Here is a 25,854-nt window from a genome sequence, read left to right on the forward strand (position 1 = left end):
CCAGTGCTTTATGTTCTACAACTACTGTATAAAACAAGATCCTTAATTTGAATGTTTGGTTAGCTGGAATTCCCAGCCACACTAGAATCAAGGGGAATCTATCTGTATATCTATATGTGAATCAAGGGAGTCTATCTGACCTAGCAACTGCTAGGTCAGATAGACTACAGACAGGTTATAAGATCAAAACTAATTAATCAATGGCAGTTATTATGGCAAGAAGCACATAAATAATTGCATGAGATTAAGCTTTGAAATTAAGCACTGACAATATCTTATCAACATAGAAACAGAAGGTACTGTCAGTGCTGAATCCCATTGGGCTACTTGTATATAGAGGCTAATGACTTCACATTAATTGCTTTAGTATCTCATAATGCAATACACATACCCTTGAAGACAATGCTATGCATTATGGAAAGAGCCACTACCCAGACTGGTTTTGACCTTCCTTGAGGTCTCATCAGTGGGAGTCAAACACAAGTAATGCCAAGGTTGAAGTAATGCAGAAGTCATATTTCCATATATAAGTAGTCAAAAGGTGTCACACCTCATTACTAAAATACTATGGATTAGAGATAGATGTTGAAAGTTTTTTCACTTAGTTATACTATAAATTAAAGATGCCAAGAAATTATATTCTTGGTTTCATCCTTTATCCAAGTGTAAGCAAACAAAGTTTGTATGTGAAGTCACTTCACGACTGGACTACTTGTATAACGAGGATAATGACTTCATATCATTTGCCTTAGTATCCCATAATGCAATGCACATACCCTTACAGACATGCATAATGCTATGTATTACAGAAAGAGCCATTACCCAGACTGGTTGTGACCTTTATTGAAGGCTCATCAGTGAGTCAGAGAAGTGATACCAAGGTTGAAGTAATGCAGAAGTCATATTTCTATATATGAGACCTCAATAAAGGTTGAAACTGGTCTGGGTAATGGCCCTTTCCATAATGCATAGCATTATACGTCCATAAAGGCATGTGCATTGTATTATGGAATACTAAGGCAACTGATGTGAGGTCATTAGACTCTATATACAAGTAGCCCAGTCGTGAAGCAGCTTCACATGCAAACTTTGTTTTGCTTACACTTGAATAAAGGATGAACCTGAGAATATGATTTCTTGGCATCTTTAATTTATAGTATTACCAAATGAAAAAACTTTCAACAAAGAAACAGAAGGAATGAAGTTGTTCTTGCTAAGCTCCACATAGATCACAGTCATCTTCCACTGAAGGCTCACAACTCACCTAAGTGTGAACAATGTAGCACTTGTCTTTACCATTTTCCACGTTCTAATGAAGTGCCAGCACCTCATTCAAGAAAGAAATGAAATTTATACTACTTTGGCCAAGCCATATACACTCAGACAGATCTCGTCAGATTTAGACAAACTGCATGAAGTTTTTAACATTTTACAAAGAATTAATTTATACAAATACATTTCATCATAAATGCTATTTAGGTGTAGATACAACATTGCTTAGTTTTTTTAATTTGATTTTTGTACATAATATGTAATTTACTAATTTATTATTATTTATTATTGCTTTATGTAATACTGTAATCTTTGGAATCGTGCAGTATGACCTTTGCTGTCGTGCACCAGTAAATCGCAAACTGACCAAGTCATTCTGGAATGGATTGGAAGAAGATTAATGAAAATAATGTCAGGTCTGCAAATGAATGTTAAGTGTGAAAAAAGGTTCAAGAATTGACAGTCTTCAGACTAGGATGGTGAGATGTGCATACAGATTAATACAGAGGAGATTTTTCATAAGTATTATGAGTAATAGAACATGAGGACATCCCTGAAAGTTCTATAAATAAGATATTTAGAAGGGGTGAGCAGCATGTGAGAGTGCAGCAATATAGAAACAGTAAATGAATTTAAGATATTTAAGGTATACTTTGATGAGCACTGTGTTTAATGAACATAGTGAGGACCTTCCACAAAAGTTTCCTGGAGGTCTGAGGATATTATTATTATTATTATTATTATTGTGTAAATTAGGATATGAAGGGAGATGATTATATGTTGCAATACATGTATCATCGGTATTTTTAAAATAATGTTTTTGTCTTTGCACACATGTATTGCTCTTAAATTAATTCTCATGGAAGAAATTGCTTTTGCATGGACGTATTCTTGATGTACTAGAGTATATGGCAAGAAATAAAAATAACAAATGAAATTAGAAATTGGATGAGGATTATAAGATGAAATGATGTGTAGAAGTGTGACAATTCTCAGGGAAGAAATCCTGAAGAAAGAATAATTTTAAGAGAATAGAATTCTGATATGACCAATTTACATGTTTCGTGAGCTAGTTTCTATTTTATGTTATGCTCAACTTATTCACAAGTACATCACTCACCCTGAGGTAAGACAAAGGGCTGGAGACCCAGGAGGTACTGTCTATGACTTAGCTGCAACTGCTGCATTAACTGATGTTGCTGAAGAGCCAACTGTTGCAATTGAATTTGAAGTTGTTGGCGACTTGTTTTTGCTTTGTCACCAACCATCCCTGCACCAGAAAGAGAGGCACTGCTCAAATTATTCAGCTGCTGAAGAATCTGACTCTGCTGCATCATGTTCAACTGAAGCTGCTCTTGAAGATGAGGGATAACTGACTCCAACTGTTTAAGTTGCTGTTGCTGTTGTTGCTGCTGCTGTTGCTGTAACAGTTGTAAAAATGTGGATGTTGGAAAACAACTCAAGACAAATATATTATATCAGTTGTATATATATTTCCTTTATGTTAGTATACGGTCAATTTTTATGTAAGAAATCTAAGAAACATTTTTTTTTTTAGTTACCCAACTATCTTTGTAAAGTGGAAATGAAATTAAAATATGTCCAAATGGGAAAGTGGCATTTCATATAGTATGATTATCTAATACTGTATAATGATCAAACAGGAAGGTAGGTAAATAAAATCCCCTCTAACACCTTTTATTCTCAAAAGGAATAGATAGACTTCCTTTAGTCCTATGCAATGTTTAACTTTTGTAAGCATAGTGAGCAGCCAGTCTCCACCCTCAGCCACTGCTTAAAGCAGACAACAGCTGCTATTTCCTGGTTCTAAAACCCTAACAGGTATATATTATTGTCAGAAATAGCTTGAGTTCCATATATTGTATATATATTTCTTTTATGTTCGTATATGGTAAATGAAATTGAAATGTGTCCCAATGGATAAGTGGTATTCCATATAGTATGATTATTTAATATTGAATAATGATCAAATAGGAAGGTAGGACCACTTGTTATTCTAGCTCAAAAGTCTTATCTCAAAGGGAGTAGATAAGACTTCCTTTAGTCCTATGTAATGTTATATTTTGTAAGCATAGTGAGCAGCAGTCTCCACCCTCAGCCATAAAGCCAAGTCTAAGGCTATTAATGATTGGTTAGGCATCAAGAAAGAGAGAGAGAGAGAGAGAGAGAGAAAGTGAAAGAGAGAGAGAGAGAGAGAAAGAAAGAGAGAGAGACAGAGAGTATGTGTGTGGGGGAATGTAGCAGACAACAGCTGCTATTTCCTAGTTCTAAAACCCTAACATGTATGTATTATTGTTAGAAATGGCTTGAGTTCCATCGTCAATTTTTAGTTGCAGTGTTAACAATCTGAGTTTCTAAGAGGAGATATCCTACTTGCCAGGGAAATCAAGGATCTACAAATTTGGAAACCAGCTGAAAAAAGGTCTTAAAAAGTTTCTCTAGCCAGTAACCAAAACAAAATCCAATTTATGAGGGTCTTCCTTTACATGGTCTACAATTATGCATGACGACACAATTTTCACAGGACCATAGACAGGCATCAGAATACTATAATTGCCCCTCCCCCTCAAAAAAATTTCAACTCTTATCTACTTCATAGATATGTCATTAAACTCTGGTGTAGCCTTAAGGTATTATATGTATGGCAAATCCCCATATTAGAAATTTTTGTAGTTGACTTTGTACTAAGTTACTGACGTGTTCTGAATCACCTATGTATGCTTTTATTCCTGTTCATATCTAATTACTTGGTAATTCACTTCTGTAGAAAAGCATAGCAAGCATGTCACTTTTCCCAGAAATTTCTAAAAATTCTAAATGGCATTATCTCTCATGAAATTCTAAGATTAATTTAATTCCATTTCAGTTAAGTTATTCTTCTTCCTTAGACTTAAATCTATCAATGTACTGCTTGTTAATTAAGCATTTCACTACAGTTAATTACAAAAGATTTAATTGCAAAAATTTTATTACAAAAAAAAAGCAAGTTGACTAATTATGACTGTTCATTAATGATTTTTAAATAAACAATTAATTAATACTTCTCTGACAGGAAACCTAGATATGCATGTCATCAGTCACAATCACTGGAAAAAAAAGCCATGAAAATGTTCCTCGGGTCAATAACTAAAATTCAATTTATAATGGCCTTTCTTTATATGGTCTACCATTATGGATGTTTACCAGGGTCAATTAACAGTGCTTCTTTTGCAAACAATTTACAAAATAAGGCATTCCATTATACTACCAAGAATAAATTTCACCTCAAGCCAGCTTATACAATAGTAAGTCAATACCAATAAAGTAACTGAATTAAACAAAGTTGTTACTGGTCCAGTGTGCAGTAAATGATAAATAAAAGAAAACCAGCATTAATACAGAAGTTTCAATAATAAGAAATGTGTTACTTGAATTCAGATTTTGTAGGCTGTAGCATTTTTGTTCTTTAGTTACCGAAAGAGTTCTAGAATATATTATCCCTTTATGTCCTTTCTCAAGAAAGGGTGCAATCGGTTTGGAAAACCCGTTTCAGTATTCTTACAATATATCATTATTATTATGTGACACCTCCAAGGAGTCCAAGGACTCACTGTGAACAAACAAACACCGTTTGTTCACAGTGAGTGAACAAACTATCCTCCTACACAATGTTGCTATCTATCAACTACACACAATGCCACCACCACCGCATTGATGAACTCTCAATCAACAGCATTTTTTGTCCGAAGTTATGTGGGATGAGAAACCTTACTTTTCAGGAGAAAAAGCCTGCTACCTTTTTAGGTCAGCTCTGCAGATCAGCTAACTCACCTTCCATTGAAAAGCACATAACAAGATTCCTCTCATTGTAATGAAATTGAACTCAGGTCTTTTCGAATTAAGAGTAAACAATATTCTGTCATTCTTCCAATTGTGCTATGGAAATTATTAAGTTTGGTGGAAGCTTGGTAGATACTTATTACATCTCACATGCTGTTTAAATAAAGATGCTATTTAAGTAAAGATTTAAGTGGGGATGGTATTTAAGTTAATGCTATTCCGTTTCAACATAATGCAGTTAAGAGAACAAGATAATGCACCTTTCAATTTGGAAGGTGCATTATCTTGATTGATTTTCATTGACTGTCGTTTGATTTCAGTATGACAAGTGGAATCTTTATACGGCCTTTTTTTTTCCAACTGAAGATGTTAACTTACCTTTAATTGAAAGGGGTGGGGAGGGAATCTACTACCTGCCCTGATATGCAGGTAGCAGGTCACCCCCACCTCACAAACTTAACTTTTTCTTGATATAAATACTTTATAGCACTATTATTATTATTATTATTATTATTATTATTATTATTATTATACAGGCAACTCCATGGAGTCTGAAGATTCATTGCAGGAGACCCAATCTATCAGACCTCTCCCAGAACCCATTAACAGACAAAGCACTCACAATCTGGTAACCCATTCCACTCATTCACCACTCTCCAAGCAAAAAATATAGTCTTCATGCTCCTACTAACCACACTTTTATTCAAGTTCCAGGGATGACCCTTTGTTCTGTCCTTCTAGCCAAGTGCTGAAACATTTTCCCTGCATCTTTCCTATAAGACACTTTAAGCAACTTAAATGTTTCTATCATATCCCCTCTTTTTCTTCTATCAACTGACTTCTGCAATCCACACACCCTCAATCTATCCTCATAGGGAACATTCCACAGGTCACTCACCTCTGAATCCTCTCTGCTGCTTCCTTATCCCGAAGAAACTCAGGGGACCAGATGAGAGCACAGTAATCCAGATGTGGGCATATCAAGGCCTTATAAAGAGGAATAACAACTTCCTTACTTCTACTTGTCAATGTGTTCTTCAACAGTCAAGTAATCTTTATGGGCTACCTTAGCAACGTAGCAATATGTCCAATAAACTTTTAACTCTCTATCTACCGCAATCCCTACATCTCAAGCTTCATCTATTCCTGAAGTACATTGCCATCAATGTTATATACGTCTTGTAATCTAGTTATCAAAAACTGCATAACTTTACATTTCTCGACATTAAACTGATCCCCATTAACTTTTGCATATAATGACAGGCTATTTAAATCGTCCTTCAAGTTCTCCACATCGCCTTAATTGACTATTACTCTACCTAATTTTGCATCATCAGCAAACAACTGAATATTTCCTTTCAGGTAATTTCCTGTTTTATTTATGTATTATTATTATTATTACATATGCACATCTCCATGAAGTCTACAGACTCATCACAGGAGGCCCATTTCATCATCATCATTATCATCAATTTCTTAGTATGTACCCTCAAGAGGTTGTCAAGCTACTATGACAACATTACATGATTAAGTTTACATTATTATTATTAATCTCTTATCAACATTTAAAAACCTGTTGTGCTAACCTTTCTTCTAACATTCTATTTAAGTGACCATACCACCTACCTTAAGGGGGTGGTCTGAAAAGTTCTGAAATGAAAAAACAAATTTTAAATTTTAAAATTATTTTTATTTTTCAACATAATGTCCCTTAAGACTAATACATTTATTCCAGCGATGCTCCAGTGCCATTATCCCATCCCTGTAGTGGTGGTTCTAAGTAAGACCTGCAAAATACCTCTCTACAGCTGCAATTACTTCATTATTCAAAAACACTGACCAGAGAGGAAGGGTTTTGATTTTGGGAAGAGATAGAAGTCAGGAGGAGCCAAATCTGGGGAACAGGGTGAATGTTCCAACAATTCATAGTGCAGATCCCTTAATTTTCACATTGCCTAACACCTTTGTGGGCACGTGCATTGTCCTAATGAAAGATGATTATTTTTCTTCTGCAAACCAGGTCTTTTCTCATGAATTTTTTCGTCTAGTCTGATTAAAAGATCGGAATAATATCACCTGGTTACTGTTTTATCCTTTTCAAGATAATTAATAAACAAAATATCTTTAGCATCCCAAAACACCAATACCATGACCTTTCCAGCTTATGGAACAGACTTTGTCTTCTTTGGTGGGAACAACCGGCTTCTGTCCACTTTTTGACTGCTATTTGGATTCTGGTGTGTAATTTTGAATCCAACTCTCATCCATAGTAATAAATCGATGCACAAAATCAGTTTTATTTTTGTCAAAATGATCCAAGCTGTTCAGAGATTTTCATATGAGTGCATTTTTGATCTCTGTGAGCAAGTGCAGCACCCATCTTGTGTAAAGCTTTTTCATTTGCAATTCTTCATGCAAAATATATCCTACATGTTCTTTTGAAATGCCTATAATCTCAGCAATTTCACGTACTTTGACTCGCCATCCAATACTATATCGTGCACTTGATCAACGATTTCTGGTGTTGTTATACTTTTTGGACGTCCTTCACGTGGATCATCTTCAAGACTGGTACGTACACGTTTAAACTTGGCAGTCCATTTCTTAATTGTCGAAAATGAAGGAGAAGAGTGCCCATAAACTTTTATGAACTTCGAATGAATTTCTTTTGCCATTAAACCTTCTTTTACAAAGAATTTTATAACTGCACAATACACAATTTTATCCATTTCAAGGGATACAGACAACACTTTTGACAGCTTTTATTCAGACAGCTGTATAAAACAAAACTACCTGATAGAATGACTTGCAATTTCACATGGATGCTTATGACAGATGTACCAATTTAGAAAAAAAAAAACCTTGCTGATAGTATTGCCATCTATGGTTGAGGCCGAGAACTTTACAGACCATCCTCATAGATTAGCTCTGCTCACACATTCTTGAATGCATACATTCCTAATTCAAGTTCCTTCCTGATTCTTCATTTATAATATGATTTTGTCATTAATGGCATCTGTTCAGGCCCCTAATATTTCTAAGAACTTAACTCGCATATCTATGACTCTAATCTTTGATCAATTGCTTTATTTTTAACCCAGCTCTCCAATCCATAACTTAAAAATGGTTTGAGCACTGTCTTGTATACGTCTAGTTTCATGATGTGGCTAATTTCTTTCTTATTCCATATAAATTTATTCCACTGGCTCCCCACCATACCAGTTTTGCTTATTATTATTATTATTATCCCAAGACCTCATGGAGTCAAAGACTCATCTGGGAGGTCCTTTTATCACACACACACATCTCATCATACCGTGTCTTAAACACACTCAAACTCCTTGCAGACACCACACTCTCAGGCAAGGCATTCCAATCATTCACAACTCTGCACGAAAAAAAACCTGCCTCTCACTTCCCTACTCACACCCTCTTTATACAGTTTCCAGGGATGACCTCTGGTTCTCCCCTGATCTCCCACTATTCTCTGTAGAACTTCTCCACCATTGATCCTATAATAACCCCTTACCAACTTGTAGGTCTCTATCGTATCTCCCCCTCTTCCTCCTGTCTACCAGACTCTGCAAATTACATCTTCTCAATCTTTCCCCATACTCAACATTCGAGAGGTCAGAAACTACCTTAGTCAGTCGCCTTTGGAATCTTTCCAACATCTCTTCATCTTTCTGAAAACTCGGTGACCAAATCTGGGCACAATAGTCCATGTGTGGCCTAATCAAAGCCTTATACGGAACAAGAATCTTCCTACTTCTACACGTCAGTGTCCTCTGCATCATTCCCAGAAGCTTTTGTGTTGTCTTCACAATTTTGGCGATGTGTCCCCTAAATTTTAGATCCTTATCCACTATCACCCCCAGATCTCTTATTTCCTCTACCTCCAACAATATATTCTCACCAAGCATAAATTCTGCATCGCATCTTTGTTTTCCAAATTTTAAAACCTTACATTTTGCAACATTGAACTCTAAACCCCATTTCCGTGCCCAATCACTCAATTTATTCAAGTCTTCTTGTAAGGCCACAACATCTTCACAACTCTTTATGGTTCATCCCAACTTTGCATCATCTGCAAACAACTGAATATCTCCATCCAAATCTTTGCCAATATCATTAATATACAAGTTAAACAGTAATGGCCCTAAAACAGAATAAAACCTTATTCTATTGTATATTTCCAGAAATAACTTGCTATCTTCACTAAAAATGCCTAAATAGCTGAAATATTTTACTTGTTCTATAGGCTCTCCATTGAGAATGCTGTAGTGTTCCTGAGTAATGTTCCTGCCTACTTTCATAGTTTTGGTCTTTTTATTGCTGATTTTCATGTCAAAGTTGAAAAGCTGTTATCTTGATATCTCCAATTCTAATATTAAGTTGAATGCCACTTTCATAATGTGACTCATACAGATGATGAATAAGAGTGGAGATAATGTGCATCCTTGTCTTACACGTGATTTTAGATTGAACCATCTTCTTGTATTTCTTTCAATTCTAACTTCTTGCTTACAATTTAAATATAGAATATGTATTGTCCTGTATAATATAAAATGTTCCATTTACCCCATATAACTGTAATACATTGAAAATCTCCTGTTTGCATTTTTATTGCAAATTTTCTACTACAGTTGTGTCACTGCTTGTTTCATTTAACAGTCTTTCAAAATAATTACTCCAGGATATTCTTATCTTCACCTTTCATGTTATCTCTATCACCTTTGATTCCTTTTACAGTAAGCTGTCCTTCATTTCTAAGTTTTTTCAATAGCCTCCAGAACATTTTGCCACCTTCCTAATATTTATCACCTATATTCTTACCAAAGTCTTTCCATGACTTTTGTTTAGCTACTTTCACATATGGCTTAGCGCTCTTACATTTTTCTCTGTATTCTTCTTATCCAGTACTGCTTCTTTAAGATCTTGTGACCATCATGCATGGTATTTCTATTTTTCTCTTTACAGGCAACTTCATCATATACCTCCGTAGTTGAATAAATCAATGTTTTCTTCTGAGTTTGCCACTGAGACTCCAAGGTTTGGTTCTTGATTTCAGACTGTTCCATTCTTTCTTCAATAATGTTTGTAGAGTTGAGTATACAGTTTACCTGTAAAAGATACTCAACTTTCATTATTTTTAAAACTTTTCTTTTCAATATGCTATTCAGTTTATTCTATTGGGTTGTTGCAAATGAAATGGCCGATTTTAAGGACGATTGAAAAAGAAGAGAATAAAAAGAAGAAGAATACCTGTTTAAACAAAGTAATCTCCAGCAGCATCAATGCATTGTTGCCAATATGTGACAAGGTCATTTATACCACATTTGTAAAAATCAGTGTCTCTGAAAGTGATGAAGTCCTCCACTGCCCGATAATTTGATGCGTCGTTGGCAAAGCATTTCTTGGACAAAAAATGGCTCAACTGCCGGAAAAAATGGTAATCTGATGGGGAAATGTCAGGAGAGTATGGAGGATGAGGCACAATTTTGTATCCCAAATTGTTGATTTGCTGTATGGTTGACACTGCCGTATGTGGTCAGACGTTATCCTAAAGCAATAGGACTCCATGTCTATTCACAAATGCTGGTTGCTTAAGGCACAATTTGTCATGCATTTGCCACATATCTGTACAATATCGAGCTGCATTTATCATTTCACCTTGCGGAAGGAATGAGTAGTGAATAACACCAGCAGAAGACCACCATACAGTAAACATCTTCATTGGATGCAGAGGTGCCTTTGAGTCCTTCCTGGAGCGTCTTTCACTCCCAACCACTGCGATGAACATGTACGATTGTCATAGAATATCCACTTCTCATCCACAGTCACAATTCGTTGCAGGAACCTTTCTTCTTTACTTCTTAAGAGAGAAGAGCACACTTCCAAACGTCGTACTTTGTTTTCACCAGTGGGTTCGTGAGGCACCCACTTGCCGAGCTTCCTTACTTTTCCTATTATTGCCAAGTGCTGTGAAACAGTTGAGAAGTGTACATTTAGTGTCTGGGCGATCTCTCGTACAGTTTGTCATGGATCTGATTCGATTAAATCCTTTAATTCATTCGAATAAATGGAGGAAGGATGATGGCCACGGGGTTCGTTTTGTAGCCTCAAATCTCTTCAGCAAAATTTCGCAAACCAACGCCGAGTGGATCTCTCATTAGTTGTTCCTCCACCGAATGCTTTATTGATGTTTTTTACTGCAGCCACTGCAGAATGTGAACTCATAAAGGCATAGCAACCTTAATTGACTGGGTTCCATGACTGACTTGATGTCGGTAGTATTCAATGTTTAATGCTCGTTGAACGAAACAAATACTACAATTGCATCACCCACGTGTGACGCTGTCACATGACATAAAATATTTGCATATACCTCAGCGCTTGATTTCTTCAGCAACCAGTAGAAACCTGACAGTCATTCAACGGCCATTTCATTTGCAACAACCCAATATTTAAACTATGTGATGGTCATTTCCAATTTCAAATGCTCTCTGCACTCTTGTATCCTAAACCAGTATGAATATATGATAGTCAATTAGGATTTTCTTATTTCTTGTTAATTACCATCTTACTTTCATACTGGTCCATTCCAAAAACTTTAATTATCTATGCTTGAAATCATCCAACAACAAAGCATGCAACTGACTCCAGCAATTTATTCCACTTATTTACTACTCTCCAAGAAAAATATCTGGTCCTTACTCCCTTGCTAATCATAATTATATGTGAATGGCTCTGTGTACTAAGTGAATGGCTCTGTTGTAGAATAAGGATTTCTCTTGCCCTTATATGAATTCCTTCTGAAGCACTAAACTTTTCGCAGTTTGCTAAATCAACTGATACAAGCTCATGTGCTGGCAAACCTGCCCAATGATTCAAAAATAATGATTGACTCAAATTTATGGATAGACATGTTCTTCACATCTCCTCCACTCAAACAAATAATACTGTATAGCATGATAGCAATTACAAAAATATGGCCATGACTAATTGAAAAGTAATCAGCTTATATTAGCTTGGTTTGCTGAGTGGTTAACATACATGCTCTGTGACCAACAGACTATGGTCCAACTGCCATGGCCATGGATGTTTGGGATTATTTTTAGGTGAATGATGAATTTCATTGGTGGGTATGATGCCAACACCTTGCTCCTGGAAGTCTGAAGTGCCTTGAAAATGTTCCAAGTGATCTCTACAAATGGGTTTATGGATTATGTAAAGAATAAAAAAAAATATTAAAATAAATAAAATTTAAAGGGTACCTTTAAAAGGTATTCCCATCCATAGCATTAGGCTGTTAGAAGACAGACTATTACAGAGTTAATTTGACACAAGGAACTAAGTCTTTTTCCCCTGAAATTTGGGTTTCAACCACAGCATTCACACTATTACACGCACTAATATGAAGTTAGGATTTAGGGTTACAAGATGGCAACTTGTTTGTTTGTTGTACTTTCTCTCTCTCTCTCTTCCTTTTTGATTTTAAAAGCCTTGATTCATTGATAGCTTGGGCTCACTATCAATGAAGGCTTGAAGGATAGACACAAGCTTCACCCTATCATCAAAAAGTTAATTAGGGATAAAAGAGATCTAGTTATTTCCTCTGGGAAATAAAAAAAAACAATAGCAGGTTGTATAATTTTTATAAAATAAAAATAATAAAAAAAATTATCAATAGGTTTACAATTGTTAGGTGAAGGTAACAAAAAAAAACATAGGTGAGCATAACAAAAAAACAAGAGAAAAAAAAGCATATACAGGTTTCACAAAGAAACATTGAAAGTTACTGCCTCTAGCTTTAGTAGCTGCAAAAGTAGAGTGGAATTGTATGCATTCTAACAAACAGACACGCATAGCATAGAGAATGGGCAAGAGATATTGAAGGAATTGAATCTGGAGAGTGGTAGAGGGAGATGCAGTGAGGGAGGTTGGCCTGGACTGAGTGTGTCAGGTGAAAGCAAGATGTGAAGAGAAAGAGAGAATGACAGTAAGTGATAAGGGACAGACAGATGAGAAGGGAAAATGAGAGTATATAGAAGCAGAAGAAATCACTGATGCCAGCGAAAGGAGAAAGAATGGCACTGTAAGATGAGATGTATAGAGATTCGATGATATGGAGTGCTTACCTGGAGAGGTATGATACAGTGACAAAGCAATGAAGTGAGGTGAAAATGCAGTTGAGATGATAGTAACGGCTAGTATGAATGATCTGAGAGGCAGTATCAAGAGATTTAAGAATTATGTTAGAAATTGTGCAACAGAAAAATGTTAGAAGGAAGATAGTGAGTGTGTTGTCAAGCCATGATATATGATAATGCAGAGTTGAAGAAAAGAGCAGTGATAATGATGCAATGACAGTAAGAAGGAGGTGTGGAATATGCTTGGAGTGCATTTCATCATAGAAGTGAGCTATATGCAAGAAATGGAGTGCATTAACATGGAAGGACATAGGTATTTGTGTCCTTCCATGTTAATGCCATGGAAGGACACAGGTATTTATTCCAGAAAACACCAAGCTCTTGCTCGGTGTTTTCTGGAATAAATGGCTGAATAAAACTAGAGTTAGTAGGGTGAAAGGTATCAGAAAAGGAAGACAGTGAGTGTGTTGTCAAGGAATGATATATGATAATGCAGAGTTGAAGAAAAGAGCAGTGATAATGATGCAATAACAGCAAGAAGGTGTGGAATAAGCTTGAAGTGCATTTCATCATAGAAGTGAGCTATATGCAAGAAATGGAGTGTATTAACATGGAAGGACACAGGTATTTGAAGAGCTCGGTGTTTTCTGGAATAAGTGGCTGAATATTGAAAACTTGGATAAAAGATTAAACTAAATTTATTATAGTCTAACCAATTGAAAAATAAACTTTCAACATCTTTCTCTAAATCCAGAGTAATTTAATAAAAAGGTGGCACACCGTTTGGCAACTCCTATAAGTAGAGATGACCTTGTTAATGTTTCTGCCTGGTATCTCCACTTGGGCCTGGCTCCCATTGAAGAGACCTCATTAAAGATCGAAACTAGTCTGGGTAGTGGCCCTTCCCTTAATGCATAACATTATACATATCCGCAAGGAGATGTGTTTTGCATTATGGGAGATACTGAGATAGGAGTGATGCTCCACCTTTGCAACGAGTTGCTCAGTGTTGTATCACCTTACCCCAGTCCTGAAGATACTTTCAGGTGCAAACTTTGTTTGCTCACACTTGGATAAAGGATTAAACTAAATTTATTAAAGTGGCTGAATATGTTAGAGCAGGAAAACTAGAGCTAGTAGAGTGAAAGGTAGCAGAAATGGTCTTATGGGAATGGCAACTTGTGAGATAAAATAGTATATAGCATACTGCAAGGCCAAGCGGAAACTGAGGTAAGTAATAATAGTTATGTGAATATTAATAATATACTGTTCTTTTCTATGTAGAAATACCAGCGATATTAGAAATAAAGGAAATCAGTTTGTGCCATTGGTTGAGTCATTATCCAAAGATTACAAGTATCAGTGTCTTCATGTACAAATACTGTTTCAGACCTCATCTGACATCATAATGAAAATGCATGGCTGCAATTTGTGATCCTCATACAAATATCCTGTTTTCCTCTTGGTTTATACAAAGAGGCATAACTATGAGTTTGAGACCATTCATACCAATTACTATTACATAGGCATCTCCATCAAGTCCTAAGAATCATTGCCAGAGGCCCACACTAACTACAAAGGACTGTTACATCTCTTCTAAAATTTGTTTATTTACCAAAAGTGCACTCATGATTTCTGGAACCCATTCCGCTCATTCACTACTCTCTAAACAAAAAAATCTAGATCATGTGTTCTTGCTAACCACACCGATAGACAGCCCTGAAGTGACCCCCTTGTTTCCTTCATCCAGTCATGTGCTGAAAAATTTCCTTAGCATATCATAAAACTGGTTCAATAATTTTTATGTTTCTATCATATCATATTCTGCCTACCAGCTAAACTTTACACAGACTTTCTAACATCCTCATAGGAAGCACTCCACAGATTAGTCATCATTTTGGTCACTCCCGCTTCTAAACCACATCAGTATCATCAAGAAATCTAGGGACCAAATCTGTGTACATCAGTCCAGATGTGATCATATCACCTTATCCTTGCTTGCTAGTTGTTTCTTAACATTCAAGTGATCCTCTTGAGCTATTTTACCCACTCCTGAGGTATGCCCACTGAACCAACTTTCTGTTTTACTATCAATTCCAAATCCATAACCTCATCAATTTGTTACAGTGCAATCACTTTGGCAAGTACAGAACCTTATATCTTGTTACATTAAACTGACATCATCATCAGTTTCGCACTCTGTCAGTCTATTCAAACTATCCTGTATGCCATCATTAACTATTGCTCTTCCTAGTTTGGTATCATTGGCAAACAAATGGATATTCCCCTTCAAATCATTCCCAGTATTATCATTAATGTACAAAATGAAGAGCAATAATCCAAATACATAATCCTATAACATATCACTGATCACCTCGCTTCTCTTTGATCCATTTCTACCAAAACTTATTCTCTGATATTTGTTCAGCTACGTTTTTATTCAGGTTCACCAGCTTTATGTCCATCCTCATTTACTCCAGCTCATATAATAGGGTTCTGTGCAGAATCCTATCAAATGCTTTTTGAAAAATCTAGCAATATCATGGTAGCCATTTTCCTTATCCAATTCAACTGACACTTTATTGGAGAAAGTAAATAAATTACTAAGGTATCCTTCTCTTCACAAAACCATTCTATCCCTATCCCTCCAGAAAGTATAACATCCCTATCTGCTCATTCCTGAATTCTACCCTTCAACAGCTTAACCATTATCTTAACCACAATTCCTGAGATAATGTTCTACCTCTGTCATGAGGCTCATTTATATAATGGAACATAAAGTCCTCTTCGCTCTCCTTTGGAATTCTGCAAGTTCTGAAACTATCTGCTCATTCTTGAATTCTACCTAAACAGCCTAGACATTTTACTGTTTCTTCTGCTTTCGTTATTTTTCCACTATCAGAATACATTTAAGTCATTATTCCATAGCCATTCTTCCTTTTTCTCAACAAATCATGAAACTCTTTGTGATTTCCTTTGGTCTACCTGGCTACAGTCTTCTCATAATTTTATTTTTTATTCCATCCATCTTCCTTACAATGCTGTTTGCCCATGCATTGTACTGCTCATGTTTATCTGATTACATTTTTCTTGTATTCTCTCTCTCTACAATATTTTCTTTTATTGCAGGTCTTCCTTACCAATGTTACTTATCCATTTAACTTCCACATAATTTATCATGTTTATATCAGATTGTCATTATCAGATCAAATACCTTCCTAACCCTGGTATTTAATCTGATCATGTTTTTCTTAAATGTTCCTTGACCATTTCCTATGTAATACTGACATCCTTGTCTTACAGTTTCTTATGTCATGGCACTCCTGCAAGGTGCCTCCTGAGTTTGTTATAATCACTTGCTTTATAGTTATACATGTATCCCTCCTTCACTGAAATTTCACATATGCTTGACCTATATCTGGCTCAAGGACTGTATGATCATTCTTATCCCATCAGAGGTAAAATAGTTACTTTGGTTATGAGCACTTTTTCTGATGCTAACACCAGCCAACACTCTCAAATCTAATGACATTTCTGTCACATACTGTTTTAAGTAATTGTCTCTCAGCATTATCATAAATTCAATTTTCTTCCTTACTTCCATATGCTCTTACCTCTTTGCATAGTTTGAAAACTTCCTCCAAACAACTCAGCTATGATACACTCAATATTAATAAGTGCATCCAGTTCCCAAAATGTTGTAAACTTATTTTATATCCATTCTGTGGATGAAATAATGGTTAGATAATTGAAAAACACTGTTCTAGAGACTCATGAAACTATTTCAAAAAAGAGTTTTGTGTTTTGAGGTCTCAAAAAGTAGGGTGGAGGCTTGCACAGGATGATGAAAATCATCTATATCCATGTTCAGAAATATTCATGCCGCAGTATGATTTCAGTTATAGCCTATTGGCTGGAGAGCAGACACCCAATCTACTTATACGACCAGGCCAATAATTAAAGCTACGACAGAGCTGTTAATCATTATTTACATAGTCAAAAATATCTATCAATTGTGTGATGTGTTTTCTAGATGGTTTGCCTGATTTGAGGGGATGAAAAATCTGCAAATTCAGTATGAGAACGGCTAACTCATCTTCAGTTGAAAATCACTTATAAAAGTTCTTCACATCTTAGCCAGGAACGGAACTCTTAGGTTCTTCACATCTTAGACAGGAACAGATCCTTCTAGCCCAAAGGAAGTATCATTACTAAAGTACTAAAGAACCATACAAAATGTTTTATTTATATTTATTTACTGAATATTTATAAGTGCCTATTAGCATTGCTCTTTTTTCCAGTCAATCTTTTTTTTTAAAAAATAGAGAAAACAAATATTCCAACCAGAAACTAGATTTTTTATGGAATATGGTATTTACTCAAGTGTATTAGCATATTTTAATTTTTGTTAAATTGGGACATTTTAAAGCCATTAATTTTAACACTCAAAATATAAAAAAAAGTTTATACATGAATACAATAATTCTAAGTAGTAGTAACAGCAGTAGCAGGCATTGCCTAAATGTTTACATGAGCCATTATGCCACTGTAATAAATGATTTGAAATTAAAGAAAAGTAGCTTTAAGGTTTTTTTAAATGAAAAAAAAAAATCATGAATTAATAAATAAGTTTCTATGTTTTTACATTCCAAAAGTGCTCAGATGTAAACAGCTGTCAGTCTTGATAACACTAAACATCAAATAACTAATCAGTGAAATACAACATTAAATGGTACTTAATTATATATATATATATAATTATTTTATTTTTATTTTTATTTTTTTCAGAGCATTACTCAATACAAACAAACATTAAATTGTTATTTTATTTAATATGACCTATAAATGCCGATTTCAAATATTTTACATCAGTTATAATAATTCCGCTAACACAATACTGTAATATAATATAGCTGGAGTTTTTATTTTTTTTTTAATACAAGAAAAGTACATACAGTCAGTGACTAAATGACAAACTAAGAACATCTGATAACAGGAACAGTTTGTTTTATCAAGTCCCAGCAAACCAAAGAAATGCTTCCTGGCATTGCTTCCATTTCATACAAGGCAATTACATAACAAATGATTGCTTCTATTAATACTTTCATAAAAATTAACACTCCTGTGAAACTGTTGGTTTTTTTCTTAGAATAATTAGTTGTTTATAGTATATTAATGCTGATTTTTTCATTTATTGTATTTGGTATATTTCTTGATATGTTGTTGGAATACAGTAATATTAAACAATGCAGCATCAACAAAGAGAAATGCTAACCTGAAATTGAAACTGTAAATAAGAAGGCTTGCCCCAATGAACAGAATAATGCCATTTCAAAAATTAACAAAGTTATTGAAAATAAATTAACTGGAAATATCAAAGCTAAAACAAATGATTAGAAAAAATTATTAGAGAGGCATTGGAAGGTCAAAAAAGATAAGCACTAAACCAGGTAAGATACTGAGTAATAGTAATCAGGTAGGTAAAAGTGATTATAAAAAGGATATTGTATGCTATGGAGATTCAATGATAAAAATTTGCATGATGACTGTGTTATTACTATGAGTTTTGGGGATGCTAAAATCAAAAATTTAATGAATGCCAGTGAAAAAAATAAAATAAAATAGATGGTGATTATGGCAGGAACAAATGATTTGTCTGGAGATAAATATGGTATAAGAGAAAGAGAAGATGTGAAAGGACTGCTAGAAGAAACAAGAGTAAACAGTGAGAAAGTGAAAACAGTTAGTAAAATACCTAGATATGATAACATGAAATTAAGAAGAAGAGGCTGTAGTGGCATATGATTCAATGCATAGGCTGCGTAGAAAGAACAGTTGTGAGTTTTTGGATATGTGGAGTGAGTTTGAAGGAAAAATGAATTTATATAAGAGGAACAGTCTACACTTAAGTGTGTTTGCTATCAGGAGTCTGATGAAGTTATTCATTGCTATGAGACCTAATGCAGAAAGACAGCAAAACTAGATTATGATGGGAGCAAAGGTGAGATGCATAAGAGCTATTCAGTTATGAAAATGTGTTAATGATATGAACGCCCATGATGAAAAGATGATTGTATGTTTGTCTGAGTCAGTATATCATGAATATTCAATTCAGAAAAGATTACATGCTGAACTATTGAGAGGAATTATAACCAATTGAAAATAATGCTAGGGTTGATCCCATGGTATGTTGCTAGATGGAAAGGATATCAGCAGCATATGGGAAGTGTTAAAAATTACAGGAGGAATTGTCGGAGTTTCCATAACCTATGATTTTCAAAAACCAGAAACAATAAAATAAAATTTACAGAATATGAAAATGTAATTCAAAAAGTTTTATTTGGTAATGCTGTACTCACCGAACTGATGTCTGGGAGATAATATGACATCATAATTCAAAATGGCAACTGTTCAAGAGAAAGCAATGTGTGTACCTTGGTTTTTCAAAACAAAGTCCGTTATTACAATGCAACGTCATTACAGAACTCGGTGTGGAAAATATCCACCTTCAGATAATGCTATCCGATGTTGGTTAAAGCAATTTCAAGAGGCTGGTAGTGTTCTGCACCAGGAAGATGCCGGCTTGGTTGGCCGAGTGGTTAGTGTATCTGCTCTCCAGCCAAAAGGCTTTGGGTTCGAATCCTGCCATAGGCATGGATGTTTGGGATTTTCTGTGAAAATACTAGTGGTGGTGGTGGGCGGTTCGTTGTAGTTGGTAGATTGAAAATACTAGTGGTGGTAGTTGCAGTTTGTTGTAGTTGGTAGATTGAGTGTCTGGAGACAGAGTTGTAGAGTAGACACTTCCCCCAATGAGTCTTTGGACTCCCTGTAGATTGATTTTTTTTTTTTTTTTTTTTTTTTTTTTTTTTTTTTTGCTGACCTGTTTGGCCGAGTGGTTAGCATATCCGCTCTCCAGCCAAAAAAGGCTGAAGGTTCGAATCCCACTGTGGGCATGGATGTTTGTGATTGTGAAAATACTAGTGGTGGTGGTCAGCAGTAGAAGATGTTGGTATAGATGATGTAGGTAGTTGCAGTTGGCGGAGACAGAGTGCTGTAGAGTAGGTGCCCTCCCTCGATGAGTCTTTGGACTCTCTGGAAGTGTTACATAATAATAACAATAATAATAATAAAAGATGCAGGAAGATGTTGATTGAATCAAGGAACGATTTTATTGAAGTCCATAAAAATCAATTTGGAGGGTTGTTCATAACTGCCTTCAACTCTGTGCCTACAAACAGCAGATTGTGTAAGTTTTAGAGCTGGATGATTAAACCCACCATTTCCAATTTGCCCAAGACATTTTGTCAAAATGTCGAAGCTGATGAAAATTACCTTTGGAGATGGATATTTAGTGATTAAACAATGTTTTGCATATCAGGAAGGGTAAATCATAACTGAAGAATATGGGAATCAGAAAACTCTCACTGCATTTGAGTATTTGAAAGAGATAGTTAAGGTGAATATCTGGTGTGCTTTGTCATGTTCAGAAGTTATGGGGCCTTTTTCTTTGAGAAAAAAAAACAGTGCAGCAGTGAACTATCTGAACAGGCTACAGCTGTATCTGTTATCCCAGTTGGAAGATCATCAGCCATATGTGGTATTACAGCAAGATACAGCACTGAGAATTTCTTGACATGCATTTTCCTGGTTACTGGATTGGGCATGGTGGACCAATTCCATGGCTTCCATGTTCACTCAATATTACGCTGCTTGGGAAGAAATCAACTGTTTACCAGACCTCTGTGACCTCCTTCGATGAATTGAAGAATTGTTGCTGCAATAGAAATAAGTTATACAGCAATTCCCTTGATTAATGCACCCCAGATTAGTGCGTTTTCGATTAGTGCATCATTTTTTTGATACCCAAATTCGATTGGTGAGCCTATATACATTTTAAAAATAAATGTTACAGATTTTAAAAATTTTCCATCTATACATTTTTTATGGCTAACTATTTTAAAAAATCACTCACCAGGATATAATAATTTAGTTACCAATTTGAAACATTTTTCAAAGTTATTTTTAATGGCATACTACACTATTTCTATGTACACTATTTTCCAAATTTACAGTCAAAATTTGTCATCTGCTTTACATAGCATTTTGCTGATCATATCTCGTGCAATTGTTTTCTGTACTTTTTATTTTCAATTATTTTCCTAACCTTTAATCATGAGTAAAAGAATTAGTGAGCAAAAAATAGAAGTGTGAAAATGATTCTAAAAGTAATCTGATTGGAAGAAAAACTTGAAATAATAAAGAAAAATGAACAAGGCGAGTACAGAGCAAAGATAGGACAAGAACATAAAAATGGGTGAATCAACTGCTGAATACAAAGAGAAAGGTAAGGCTGCTTGAAGTTCATCATGATACACTCGAAATCAAAGTATTATAAAGATTGAATTAGAGAAACTTCTTTCTACATGGATCGAAGATTGTAACCAAAAAAGGATTCCGCTAAACACTAGCCTTATTAAATCAAAAGCATTGTCTCTTTGTAACCTGGAAAGAAAGGGTTATCAATGATGGAAAAGAAGAAGAATTCCATGTTAGTGCTGGGTGATTTGAGCATTTCAAAAAGAGAAATAGCCTACATAATGTTCTAATCACAGGTGAAGCTACAAGTACAGATAAGAAGATATCCAGAGATTTTGAAGAAAATTGCATAAGAAGGGGACTATTGTGATCAACAAATATTTAATGTCAATGAAACTGGCCTTTTTTTGGAAGCAACTGCCTTCTAAGACTTTTCTAGCCAAATCAGAGAAATCTCAGCCTGGTTATAAAGTCACAAAATCAAATGAAATTACTGCTAGCAATATGCGAGCTGTTTGGAAGCACATTCTTCCACATTGTGCAAATGGTTTCAGAGGCTTTTCAAATGAATCTAAGTTGATTAAATCTCATTCTGAGAAGTTGAGTGATTCTGACCTGCTAAATTTAGATGCACAGCGGGAAGATCCTGAAGAATATGAAGAAAATTTAATCACTGACAAGCCCAAAGAGGTTTCACAGAAACAATTTGAAAATTGTTTTTGTACAATCGAAGTTTTTAAGTAGCAATGCTTAGAGGCTGACCATGGTGAGGAAAGAACCAGTAAAATTTGCAGAAGAGGCAATAGGGCCATATCGTTAGTTGTATGAAAAAAAAAAAAGAAACAGAATGCTCGCCAAACTATGTTAGCTCAATTCTTTGTTAAGAAGCAGAATAATAAATTTATATTCTGAATATGTTTTATTGTCTTTCAGCTTCATGGTTTTTCCTTTAACTAGGCCCTGAAACATACCCTAATTCTTTTATAAAAAAATTAAGGGTCAAAAAAAGAAATCTGAGGAATGAATTATACATTTTCCTGTAGGTTATTATATTCGATTAGTGCATTTTCGATTAATGCACCTGTTTTAAAGAATGCATTAGGCGCATTAATCGAGGGATTGCTGTACCATAAATGATGAAGAACACTTGGAGGGAAATTGATTGTTCGCTTGGACATCTTATGTACCATGAAAAGCATGCATGTTGAAATTGTTCAGCATTCTGCAGTATTGATTCTACAGGTAATAAAACTTTTTCAATTACACTTTCATATTCTGTAAGCAGTTTTATTTTGTTGTTTCCAGTTTAAAAATTATAGGCCACAGAAGCCCAGACAATAATTGAGAATCACTCTGGACATGAATGATGCAATATCAGAATGTCTCCCTGGAGTTTAAAGAATAAATAGGGTGGGAGTGAGATGGATATGCAATCTTATTAAATAAAGGGATTTTTAAGATGATGTGGAAGGAATACCATGTGCATAAGAATGATGTCAATTATGAAAAGAAACTGGTACAACAGCTGTCTATGAAAATTAGAAACATCACAAACTATTTCAACATTGCTTTGAAGGATCCTAACAATAAATGAAACCCATATGGCTATAGATGCTACATCTTATTACTAAGATGTATTCCAATTATTTAAATAATTCTTATCATAAAGACAGAGACACGTCTTTATGCAAGTCTCTATGCAGGTGCTACAGCAATTCATGAAAATATTGCAAGTATAAGATACTCTCTCACAGGTGCACTATATGCACCTGTGAGAGAGTATCTTATACTCACATTGCTCAATAACCTGCCACACAATCAGAACACTTAAACTACTATTAATCACTAAAACATTAATTATGGAAGCTGTTGAAATATAGTTAATAAAGCAGACAATGATATTCATAGCACATAAAATAGAAATCACAATAACCAAAGCTAACATTATCCATAAACATAAAGGTACCAAACAACATAACAGTATATGTTAATCCTACTCTCTTCATAAAAACATGCATATCTTCAAAGTCAGTGGGATTACATTGCCATATCATATCTCATTCCTCATCTATCTTTATTATTTAAGATTATGATTATTTTTTGTTAAACAATTAAACAATTTATTAAACAATATCAGTATTATCATGTTAATGTCAGTTGTACAACTTCCAATACAGGAAGGCTTAAATTATACTTGACAAGGAATTATATTCTTTTAAGCCTTTACTCAGACATGAGCAAACAAAGTTTGCATAGGAAATATCTTCACATCTAGACTACTCATATGATTGAGTTAGATGGCTTCACATCATATCAACCTAGTAAACCATAATGTAAAACACACTTCCTTTCAGATGTGCATATTGTTATGTATTATGGAATAGGTCAGTACTTTCTGAAATGCTTCACCTGTTATCACAAGCTTTCCCTCCTAATATAATTAAAATGTTTTGATTTTATCATACATTCAGGCTACTTTAGTTACAAATAAAATTTACAAGCAGACTGAAGGTATCGACACGAGGAGCTCCTCTTGGAGTTCCAGATTCTGTCTGGAACAGCTTTGCAACTTTTAGTTTGCCTTCTTCTTTCTGGGTACACTATGGATGACATTTTTTGCTATAAACCACATTATGAAGCTGATTTTCCTTTATTCCTAAGATCACCAGCCTACACCCTTGAAACATGTGCACTATAGGATATCCTCCTCTCCCTCCGTTTAACATGCTGGCAATTTCAGTATATTATAAATATACCTTCACTGACTGACACATACAATATGAACTGGCTCATTATTCTCAGAAATTGAAGTAAATTTCATGGCTTACACATATAACAAACATTATATAGAATTTATTTCAAAAACTCTACTATACTTCATCCAATATTATGTAGGTATTATTGGTGAGAAAGACCATTAACTACATTCAAAAGATTAATTAAAATAATGAGTCATAAATCATGAGTATATTAGCTTGTGTTTCAGTTGCAGCTAAAGTATATGATATTACACTATTAGAATTCAAAGGAACAATTGTAGTAAGCTGTATAGATTTTAAAAAATAATAGATAAAATAAAATAAAATAATTATAATTATTTTATTTTATTTATTATTTTTTATATAATGAATAATTATTCATTAATTAAAAAAACAACAACAACAACTTATAAACAATTAATAGTGATCACTTCCCAAAATTTGGATACTGGCATACAGTCTTATTGGTTCAGATGATTTCTTAATGTTTCAAGGCAGAGATGACTAAATTTGAACTTGCTGGGGTGAAGAAATATTGTCTAGTTCCAAAGAACTCTATGCCCAGTGTCAATAGCATATTTCCTATTTTGAACAGACTGGCTGTTCAAAATAGGAAAGAAGAACATGAGCAAGGTACTTGATAGCCACTTGGCAAGTAAAGAGGCAGTAATGTATCCTTTATTGATGGTAGGAAAGAAGACTCTTCTTTGACAAACCAGATTGATTTGCTTGCTTCAAATCAATCTGGTTTGAAGCAAGCATATAGATTGCTGTCCACATAATGTTGGATGAAATATATTGAAATTTTTGAATAAATTATATGTAATTTTTGTTATGTGTGTAAGCTGTGAAACTTACTTTAATGTCATGTTCCATTACAGATATTAATTTGGTTATTTAGATTACTAATAAACTTTCTTGTGTTTATGTATTCTTATAATCTTGTTCAGTCTAATTTATCTTATAAAGGAAGAAAAAAACGTTTTTTAATGCATTTAAATAGCCACCATCTCAAAATTCACTTTACAATGGAAAAGAAATCAAATAACGTCTCCCTTCCTAGATATACTACACATTTTCCAAATAGTTCATTATCGTTTTCTATTTACATAAGGCTAACACATACTGGAAGACTGGACACCATTATCCAGCACAACAGTATGAAATACTAAAATACACTAACAGACAGAGCCATCTGTTTCAATGATATTTCTCTTTGCCATAGCTATTATCTCCAGCAAATAGATAAAATGTTCAATGTCTTCTCAAATCCCCTCCCTTCCTTAATGCACAAGACCACACAAAACTGTTACTATCTCATAGTAACAGTTTTGTTATTCAGGGCACATCTGAAAAGATATCAACAGTACTTAATAAATAGCTTCACACCACGTATAAACCATATTAAAAAAAAAAAAAACACTGGCAATCCTCATGCATTCACCTAAAGACAAACCCTCTCTTTTATCACATTCCAGAAGTTTATGAAGTGCCCAATACTTGTGATCTAGCTT

At 34.6% G+C, this 25,854-nt stretch overlaps 1 protein-coding gene across 1 annotated transcript in view; it reads right to left on the minus strand.

Moving 5' to 3' along the window:
• LOC150109884 (forkhead box protein P1-like) overlaps positions 1-25,854 on the minus strand; it is a 589,350-nt gene that overhangs the window by 183,672 nt on the left and 379,824 nt on the right. Inside the window, exon 6 of the mRNA XM_090397192.1 lies at positions 2,393-2,693. Within this exon, the coding sequence (XP_090253318.1) occupies positions 2,393-2,693 (301 nt within the window). The remainder of the gene's footprint in view (positions 1-2,392; positions 2,694-25,854) is intronic.

This window comes from Typopeltis vanoorti, chromosome 1 (genome assembly GCF_054136105.1).
Source record: "Typopeltis vanoorti isolate ZY-2024b chromosome 1, IOZ_Tvanoo_1.0, whole genome shotgun sequence".
In the NCBI taxonomy this organism is placed as follows: Eukaryota; Metazoa; Arthropoda; class Arachnida; order Uropygi; family Thelyphonidae; genus Typopeltis; species Typopeltis vanoorti.